Here is a 9,731-nt window from a genome sequence, read left to right on the forward strand (position 1 = left end):
CTCACCGAGCCATTTACCTCTCCGCTCTTTAATTAATCCACGTGTATTTATCAGCCAGGCGGGCACTGTAAACCTTACGTTCCTCCCCAGCGAGGATGGGCGTCAAGTGTGCATGGGTGAGAGGTCACCGTTCTTACAACAACCTCCAGCCACCAGCAGACAGAAGGGACATTTTTTATCGGCCCGGCTCCCCTTCAGGGGTGCCCTGGATGGCGTGGCTACTTGCTCACGTGGTCACTCTTGCCCTGGGCTAAGTGCTCCAGGAGGCCAGGGTCCCCTCCCCTAAGCGTGCCCTCCCCAGCCCCCACTGAGAACTGGCCTTGTGCTGGTGGGGGACTCAGCTGATCAGCTGATAGCCTTGGGGGACTGATGCCGCAAGGGCTGTGTGTGTGTGTGGGGGGGGGGCGCTCTAGTGTCACTGCCCGTTGGTGCTCCTTGGGGACTAGGTGGTTTCTCCTGGGCCTCTGAGCAGCCTCAGCTGAGACAGTGGCTGAACAAGCAAGGGAGGGGTTGGAGGGCTCTCTGGGCACTGAATGAGGAAGTCAGGAGAAGCGTCGTGCGTGAGAGTGATGGAGGCGGTGAAGAATATTGGAAGCAGCCCGAGCTGCCGAGAGAGCCGACACAGCAGCCTGGGAAGAAGCGCAGCCCGAGCTCCTGAGAGGCCGGTGCGAGACTTCATCCTACATAGGTTGGGCATGTTGTCGGGAGAGACCCGTCCCTGGAGAAGGGCATCCTGAAGAGTCTGCCCTGATTCCCAGGTGTCTGAGCAGAACTGGGCTCGGGTGGGTCTTCCGTGGCTGACTTCTCAGCAGTAGCTCTGTAGGTCTTTCTTCCTCCGGGCGCCTCTCTGTATGTGGACCGGAAATGCCAACCTTTCCGTTAGCAGCCAAGCACACTCACCGCTGGGATTCTCCATGGGCTGGGCTCGGGCCTGCAGGAGCGGGGAGATAGCCCTCGCGTCCCAGAAGTCTGCCATCTCCCAGGGCCTTTCCCCTACTTTCCTGACCCCTGGGCACTGGGACAAAGGCCCGTGACTGGCAGGTACTGGGATATGTCCAGCTGCCCTGCATGTGAGCAATGACCTGCCTGCCTTCCTGGCCACTTGTTAGCAGGTACACTGACTCTGCCCTCTGCCTCCTGCCCTCTTGCCCCCTGCCCCAGGTATTTAACGGTCTGCCAGCAGTGGACAGAGCATTGTTGAGTCCTCGACTGTGGGCCTCTTTCAGGAGACAGGCCCGGGGCCCTGCCCACTCATCTGCCACTGCCCATGGATTTTGTTGCTGGTGCCATTGGAGGTACAGATAAAGGGGAGGGATGGGGGACCATGGGAGGTGTCCTGCCCTAGGCTGGCTGGCTGGCCTCCCTCCGGGGTTGCTCTCCTAGGAAGTGCTGAAGACTTGGTATAGGCCATGGGAGGAGGGAGGAAGAGGATGCAGGACAAGACAGGGCTGGGGGCCAGGCCTCAGGCTATCCAGTGGCCGAGGGCACCCCTGCCTAGGAGTCCTGGTTATGCAGAGGGATGCCTGGGTTGTGGGAAGCAGTGAGGGGGTGAGAGTCTGTGTGGACAGGGGCCAGCGTGGGGGCGAGCTGCAGGGCGTGGGGCAGCGAGGCTGGCTAAGCCCTTTCCTTGCTGGGCCTGGGGCTGCTCCCAGGCCTCTCGCTGGGTTTGTTGGGTGTTTCTTCTGCTTGGAGGGCTCTTTGTGGAAGACGGAGCCACAGAGAACCCACTGGTGAGGAAAAACACACCCGGCCAAGGCCTGGTGGTAGCTGTTCTTTTGGACCCGGTGCCCTGGCCTTGTTTGTCTTTAGAGACAGAGACAGGACGATCGATTCTTCTGGAAATAGTGTGGGGGCAGGAGGGGGGTGGGCAACTTGGGAGAAGAGCAGGCACTGGCCTCTGAGTCAGGGGTCACATTTACCCCTACCCAGGCTTTCGGAGGCCCTGCTCTCTGGGGCTGGTCACCTCCTGAGTGTGGGTCCCCTGACATGGAGGCTCAGGAAAGAGACTTGACTTAACTAAGGCCACTGAGCTGGGAGGAGTCCCTGAGCCCAGTGGTCATTTCCTCCTGAGTCCACAGAAGGGCTGGGCAAAAAAGGGACGCTGGCCCTGGACCTGGGCTAGAGGAGGGGGAGTGGAGGGGCAGCAGCAGGGCCAGGTGACAAGAGTTCTGACCAACAGGCTTCTAGACGCTGAGACGGCCCTGAGCGTGGGGTTGGGGAGAGTTCTAGAGAGCAGGTGATGCTGCGGGTAGGGTTTTGAAGGATGCATAGGAGTTCGGTGGGGGTATTTGAGGGTATGTCAAAAACTACTGCTACCAGGGTTCTAGTTCACACAGGCTCGGGTTTATTCCAAAGAGCATGTGTTTATACCTGTCTCTGACCATGAATGGCTCTTTATACCCATCTCTGAGCAGCGGGCGGCTGCAGACACTTGCTCTCAGTAATGTTTGCAATTGTTGGTCGGTTCCGACCCATGGCAACCGTTTTCACAACAGGATGAAACCCTGCCCGGTCCTGCCCCACCCTCAATCATTCCCAGGCCCGAGCCCATTGTCGCAGCCAGGGGTCAATGGCACCTGGCAACAGCAACAACCACAGGCGAAGGGCTCAGAACTCTCCAGGCCTTGGAGCAGTGTGCGGACTGAGCTGGATGGGTGTTTGAAAGACAGTAGCTTCCCATTTGGGTAGATTTGTCCAGTAAAGGTTTCTGTGATTTGGTAGTAATGCTTTGTTTTGTTTTGGACTAACCTGCGTAGTTTTGGACCAAGGGAGGTAATTCCCCCCGTCTCCCCGTGGGTCATTTGCTTCAGTTCCTCGTTCACTGGTTCACTTCATTCTTCTATTCACATCGTTTGGGTCCTGGGGGGACTCAGTTATTAGGGCAGAGCCCCCCATGTTCCTGATTGTCTTCAGGCAGCCTTCATCAGCCCCCCAGTGAGACCCTGGTACCTGCGACCTCCCTCACAGATAAACAGATAAAGGATGGGGGAGCGAGTGGCCCCTGGCCCACTGTATGGTGTGCAGACAGCAGAGATCAGCTCCAGTCAGCTGGCTTTGACCCTCGAGGCCTCCCTGCCAGGGGTGGCCTAGTAGCATTGTCTGTCTGTCCCATGAGAGAGGGACTCGAGGAGGTTCTGACTCTTCCTGTGGGACCCGGGCTGCTCCCATTTGCGTACCCTTGCTCAGCCTGGGCTCTTCTGCTGCTGGTCACCAAGGCTGTTGGCAGTCACTTCCCGGCTGACAGTACAGCGGTACAGCTTGAGGCTGGCGGCTGTCCTGCCTAGGCTGGGGCAGCAGGTATGGCCCAAATCGGTGCCAGCAAGGAGGCTGGAGAGCCCTGGGTGTCCCCCACGACCCCGCTGATGAACAGAGGGGAAAGTTCCAGCCAGCGTGGCCCAGGAGGGACGAGCAGGCCCCCGGGAGAGGATGGGGTGGTCTGCCCTCTGCAGGTCTGGGTGTGCGCATGCCTCCCGCTTCAGACGCCTCATTGACTGCCATCCACTCCTTCACCAAGCTCATGTGATCATTCCCTTGCAGGTATCTGCGGTGTTGCTGTGGGCTACCCCCTGGACACAGTGAAGGTTTGCCGATCACCAGGTCCTACAGCCCACCGAGCCCCCTGCTGGCTATAGGCCACCCTTAGTGTCTCCTCTGCCCATCGAGACCAGAAGAGCTTTCCAGACTGTGAATTGGACCCACCCCTCCCCAGCTCAAATGCTGGCAGTGGTTCCCATGCCCCCCACCCTTTTCACCCTGGACCCAGTTGTTTTATCTTCAACAGGGTCCCCAGTCCCTGCCCTGCCTACCACCAACCTTGCTGCTCCTCCTCCCTGGGGCCTGCTGGCCTTTCCTCGGCCTGAGCCACCCCTTCCTGAAACCCACTCTCCCACAGGTTAGGGTGCAGACGGAGTCCAAGTACAGGGGCATCTGGCACTGCGTACGAGACACGTACCGCCGAGAGCGGGTAGGTCAAGGGCCAGGGGCTGGCGGGCAGGGGCTGCAGGATGGGCCTCGTGCCTGCCACTCACCAACCAGTGCCCTGGGGCCTCAGGGCACTCACCTGAATGGGAGTGGCTATCCTCCTTCTTGTGGTCATTGGTGCTGATGCTGGGCTGTCCAGCACCCAGGGCTCAGAGCGAGGCCCCTGCCTTCAGGTGAGCAGGAGTCACCAGTTAGGGGCCTGGGGTTGTCTGCACCTTTGTGCTCCCTGAGACGTGGAGTGCCCATATGCATTGTCTACCTGTGGGGTTTCGCAAAGGAGCCTGGGTTGCAGGTTACATATTGGGCTGCTAGCCCCAAGGTTGGCTGTTTGAATCTACCAGCTGCACTGTGGGAGAACTAAGAGGCAGTTTTCTTTTAGAACAACGTGCACCTTAGAAACCTACGGGGCCACCCTACCCTGTGCTACAGGGCAGCCGGGTCAGAATTCACTCAAGGGAAGCGGGCTTGTTTGCTTTGTTTTTAGTGTGGTTTTTTTGGGAAGGGTGGGAAAGGGCTCAGTGGGAAGCAGTCATCCCACATTTACTGCATTCTGCTATCTAGTGGGGGCAAGTATGACTGCTTCAGTCTGGGACCCAACCCCAGTGACCTCTTGTATCAAATCCATTTGAAGACCTCAAAAACTTTTTCTTTCTATTTCACTCAAAATGCACACCCCCACAGGGGAAATATTATTTCAATAAAAAATTAAAGCAGAAAAATAATTCTTTCTTGGGAGGGTTAAGAGAAGGGAACTTGGATCTGGGTATAGGCTGCAGAGAGCAGCCATTAAACACGTCGGTGTAGCCCCCTTCTCTCCAGATGAGGGGAGCCTGGCCTCTGAGGGTTTTACAACCGAGGAGGTTGAAGCGCCGAGGCAGGGACTGACCTGCCCCAGTCCCCCTGTGAAGCGGGCAGAGGGGGAGAGACACCAGCTCCAGGGACCCAGCCTGGCCCTTTGGACAGCTCCTCCTGGCCTGGCCCTGGCCTGATCTGCCTTTGGTTTTGGCTGCAGGTGACCGGCTTCTACAGGGGGCTCTCGCTGCCCGTGTGCACCGTGTCCCTGGTCTCCTCCGTGTCTTTCGGCACCTACCGCCACTGCCTGGCACACATCTGCCGGTTCCGGTACGGCAGCACCGACGCCAAGCCCGCCAAGGCCGACATCACCCTCTCGGGATGCGCCTCGGGCCTCGTCCGCGTGAGTGGGGCACGGGCAGGCAGAGCGGGGCACCTGGGCGGCAGGGGGCGAGGCAGGGTTGAGGCCCACAGTGAGTTTGGAGGAGGACCGACCCCGTTCTGGCACAGAGTTCTCACTAACTCTCTAGCAGGCTGGCGGAGCCCTGTCCTGTGGGGAAACCACTGTGGAGGTGCCCAGGCCGGGCTGGCATCGTGGGGATGGTTCTATCTCCAAGTAGGCACTATTGTCAGGCTGGGCACTCAGCCAAGGTCCCTGCCCTCAGGGGCTCATGCGCCAATGACGCACACTGACGCATGTGTCAGACAACAGAACATTTGGGGCCATGGCAGGCTGTGAGGAAGTCAGGTATTCAGGCTTGGACTCTCCTTAGCCAAGGGACGTTGGGCAAGCTATGGGGCCTCTCTGAACGCCTGTCTCTTTATCTGTAAGAGGCAAGGATTAAAGCCCCCAGAATGCATGGTGCCTGGCATGAGTGATTGCCACGTCACTCGTGCTATTGACCTGCTCCTGTTAATGTGAGCACGTCTGGAAGAAGCACGGCTAGCATGTCCCTTAGACGCAAGGATGAACTCCAACCCAACCCAACCCATTCCCATCCAGTCTGTGCCGACTGACAGCCAACCCACAGGCAGGGTGGAACTGCCTCTGTGGGTTTCCCAGACTGTCACTGTTGTCAGGAGTAGACAGCCCCATTTTCTCCCATGGAGCCACTGGTGGTTTTGAACCACTGACCTTGAGGTTAGCAACCCAACCAGCAACCACTACGCTACCTGGGTTCTTAAGAGGAACCCAGTATTTTCAAACAAAACAAAACAAAAATAACCCCCTGCCAAATACCAAAATGAATGCCAGCATCTACAAGATGAGAGAGGGGCCCTGGTTGGTCTAGTGGTTAGGTGCTGGGAAGCTGGTCACTAGCTGGGCAAAAGGTCACTAGCCCCTGTGCAAGAGGATGACGTGGCCGCCAGCTTTCGCAAGACTGAAAACAAAATGAAAAAAAAAGCGGCTGCCAACGAGTGGATTCCGCAGGGCAGGGCTGCCCCGTGTGGTCTCTGGGCTGCGATTTTCAGGGGAGCAGACAGCCGCTCTTTCACCCGCGGGTTCCAGGCATCGACCTTCCTGTGGACGGACAGCCAAGTGCTCAACTGCTGAGCCGCCAGGGCTTCCTCCGCAGGGCTGACAGTCGTGGGGGCCCTGGGGGAGCAGGTGTGCCCTGTCCTGTAGGCTGGCGAAGTCCAGGGCAACAGGTTGACAGTGCAGACCGGGAAGGTTGTCAGATCCAGAAAGGAGGCTGGTTCTCAGTACCCAATGACAACCCAGCAAATTTCTCTGTCAGGCTGGGTCCTCGAGAGGACCAAAGCATGTGGCAAAATGCACGGACTCCAACCACTAAGAAACTGCGAGGCATTTATGGTTAGATGGCAGAGAGAGAGACAGAGACAGAGAGAGAGAGAGCAGAAAGGATGGCGAGGCTCAGTTGTAAGTACTTCAGACCTGTCATCAGGAGGGACCAGACCCTGGAACAGGGCATCCATTCACACTTGGTCAAGGAGAGGGCCGGTCGGAGACAAAGGAAGACCTTCAGTGAGAGGGACTGACGCCACGGCTGCCCCAGTGGACTCAATCATGGGAAAGGCTGTGGGCATGGGGCCGGGCCGGGCAGTGTTTCCTTCTGCACTTAGTTGGGTCTCTACTGAGTGCTAGGCACATGCTCTTGTTAGATACATCCAGGACTCTGGTCAAAGGCCTTGACTTAACCTCGGAGGGGACCCTGGTGGCTTAGTGGATTGTGAGCTGGGCTGCTTACCTGAAAGCCAGCAGTTCAAACCCACCAGCCACTCCTAGGGAGAAAGAGAAGGCTTTCTACTTCCTTTAACAGTTAGAGTGTCGGACATCCACGGATTTGGTCCTACCCTGTTCTGTAGGATTGCAATGAGTTGGCATCGGCTTGACGGCCGTGACTTTGAGAGAGGCAGTGTGTGTTGCTGAAGACTGAAGGCACTGGCTAGTTTTGAACCTCAGCTCCGTCATGGCCTTGGGTCGCCTGCAGTATCTTGGGGTCCAGGCGCCCCAGTGTCACTGTGGGAAGGGTGAGGAGGATGGCACCGCCCTTGGCCACCGTGCTGGTGGGATTCCTATCTTTTTCTTGCCCCAGGTGTTCCTGACCTCGCCCACTGAGGTGGCCAAGGTCCGCCTGCAGACTCAGACACAGCAGCGGCGGCTTTCAGCCTCGGGCCCCTCAACTGTGCCTCCCACGTGTCCCGTGGCCACTGCCCCAGAGCCCAAATACCGTGGGCCGCTGCACTGCCTGACCACAGTGGCCCGTGAGGAGGGCCTCAAGGGTCTGTACAAGGGCAGCTCGGCCCTGCTTCTCCGGGATGGCCACTCCTTCGCCACCTACTTCCTGTCCTATGCCATCCTCTGTGAGTGGCTCACACCCACTGGCCACAGCCAGCCAGGTGAGCTGGGGCTGGCCTGGGAGGGCAGGAGCGGGGGGTGGCTAGGGGTTGGGAGTGGGAAGGCAGGCAATCCACCTAGAATTCAGAGGGATGAGACTTAGCTAGGGCATCCCACAGTGGCCCCTGTGTGAGCCCCTGGGTGGGTGGAACCTCAAGTCTCCTCATTTGTAAAATGGTCCTTCTGTGTGTGGGGAAACAGCTTGGCTCTGCCACCAAGTCCCCTTGCCCGCTTCCAAGCCTCAGTTTCCCTACTCACTAGAGCCACCCCGGGGCTCCACCGGGGCTGAACAGAGACCCTGGGTACCTCCTGGCTCTTATCAGGGGCACTCGCTGGCCTTCCTGCAGATGTTGTGGGAGTGCTGGTGGCCGGTGGCTGTGCAGGGGTCCTGGCCTGGGCCGTGGCCACCCCCATGGACGTGATCAAGTCGCGCCTGCAGGCGGACGGGCAGGGCCAGCAGCGGTACCGAGGCCTGGTGCACTGCGTGGTGGCCAGCGTGCGGGAGTCGGGGCCCAGCGTTCTCTTCAAGGGGCTGCCTCTCAACTGCTGCCGGGCCTTCCCGGTCAACATGGTGGTCTTCGCCACCTATGAGGCCGTGCTGAGGGTTACCCGGGGCCTGCTCTCATAGCTGGGCCCCAGCGAGTGCGCCCTGTGGGGACCAGGCTCGAGCCCAGCTACTGTCTGCTGTGGCAGGTCTCAGCCGGGGTCTGTCTCCCTCAGCCCTCGGCATCCTGGTCCTGGCTTGTCCCACCTCCAGTCCTCACCCACTCACTGCCCTGGCCCCACTTGTATTTATTGTGCCACCGGTCCTGGGGTGGCCTCTCAGACGTCGGAGTGACCAGCAGCCTCTGGCTCTGGGGGCCTCCCAGCCTGGGGACAGCTTGAAGGTTGTGGGACCAGGGGCTAATAAAGCATTTCTGAGGCTCTGAGGAGCTGCTGGCCCAGTTCTTGCCCCCGTGTGGCCCCAACCCACCTTTGCAGCCGGCGGTCATCCAAAGCTGCCCGTGGTGCAGAGGGGCAGATGGAGGCCACCTGGCCCTGCACTTGGCCTCTGGGGCCTGGGTGTGGAGCCTGCCTCAGGGGCTCTTCAGCAGGTAGCTGGCTCCCTGGTTCTCCACTCAGACCCCCTTCTTGGGAGACACCTGTTCCAGCTAGCTCCACCAGCAGCCCTGAGTCCTGCTTGCCCCAATATCTGATTTTAAGACCCTGTTCTGGAGGGGGCTGCTGTCGGAGGAGCTGGCAGGGGTCACTCTGCAAGGAAGGGATGGGGGTGGGCTTTGCACCTGGGCGTACAAGAACCCGGCCTCTCTCTGCACCATGGGACTGCCAGCCGTGAGGCCCCAAGTCGTGGTGAGGGCATCAAGAGAGCCACCTGGCTGGATGGACCTGTGACTGAACCTGAGGGAGCCACCGCTGTCCTGGGGGTTCTACCTTGCGTCACAGGGCCCCCGGCTGCCCCAAGTGCTGTGCATAGGCTCTGCCCCTCAGCCCGGCCCGTCTTGCTCTCCCAGAAGCCCTCTGACGCCTGCCTGACCCCAGGCTGCTCCCAGGGCTCTGGCTGAGCTACGAAAGGCAGTAGGGTCTGTGTGGGCATGTTTCCCGGTTCAGAATGAATGCATGAGTGAATGAGACTTCATGTACAGGGCAGGCATGAGGTGGATTCGCCTGCAGACTCTGAAGGATGGGTAGGGAGCGGGAGGTTGGCTCCCAAAGGCCTGGCAGGTATCACCAACACCAACGTGGCCACGATCCTGTGGTACCTGCTTCACAGGAAGTGGACCCAGCCTCTTCTCCAAGGTAGGAGCCGAGGGTGTGCACGAAGAAGGGCCATCCGGAGTCACATGGCCATCCAAGCCAGGATGGGGCATGCCCATGAACTTGAAGGTCCAGGGTTCTCTCCAATGGGGGTGTTACTGGGGGGGAGGGGGAGGTTGGCATGTGCTGTGAACCCCGAGCACCACCCCCACCCCAGCTTGCTTTTTTACCAAGTAGTTTCTGGAAGGGGCCTGTCACTCTGCCCACTCCGGTCCATGGAAGCCTTGACTGTGCTGGGAGGTAGCGTGGGGGCTGCCCTATGCACCAGCAGGGACTGTGGGCA

At 59.3% G+C, this 9,731-nt stretch overlaps 1 protein-coding gene across 1 annotated transcript; it reads left to right on the top strand.

The window, feature by feature from the left end:
• The first annotated feature begins 1,161 nt into the window (after positions 1–1,161).
• SLC25A47 (solute carrier family 25 member 47) lies at positions 1,162–8,539 on the top strand. The gene is made up of 6 exons (XM_075531470.1): positions 1,162–1,295; positions 3,538–3,581; positions 3,893–3,964; positions 4,994–5,176; positions 7,332–7,635; positions 7,981–8,539. The coding sequence occupies exons 1-6, from the start codon at positions 1,268–1,270 to the stop codon at positions 8,259–8,261; spliced, it is 912 nt and encodes a 303-aa protein (XP_075387585.1). The 5' UTR covers positions 1,162–1,267; the 3' UTR covers positions 8,262–8,539.
• Positions 8,540–9,731: the final 1,192 nt, after the last annotated feature.

Source organism: Tenrec ecaudatus, chromosome 14 (genome assembly GCF_050624435.1).
Source record: "Tenrec ecaudatus isolate mTenEca1 chromosome 14, mTenEca1.hap1, whole genome shotgun sequence".
NCBI lineage: Eukaryota > Metazoa > Chordata > Mammalia > Afrosoricida > Tenrecidae > Tenrec > Tenrec ecaudatus.

Excerpts from the sequence above, each read along its gene's own strand:
- SLC25A47 (XM_075531470.1), top strand. The coding sequence starts at position 1,268 with ATGGATTTTGTTGCTGGTGCCATTGGAG. Across the intron at positions 3,582-3,892 it reads ACCCCCTGGACACAGTGAAG|GTTAGGGTGCAGACGGAGTC; the intron begins GTTTGCCGATCA and ends ACTCTCCCACAG. Across the intron at positions 7,636-7,980 it reads CACTGGCCACAGCCAGCCAG|ATGTTGTGGGAGTGCTGGTG; the intron begins GTGAGCTGGGGC and ends GCCTTCCTGCAG.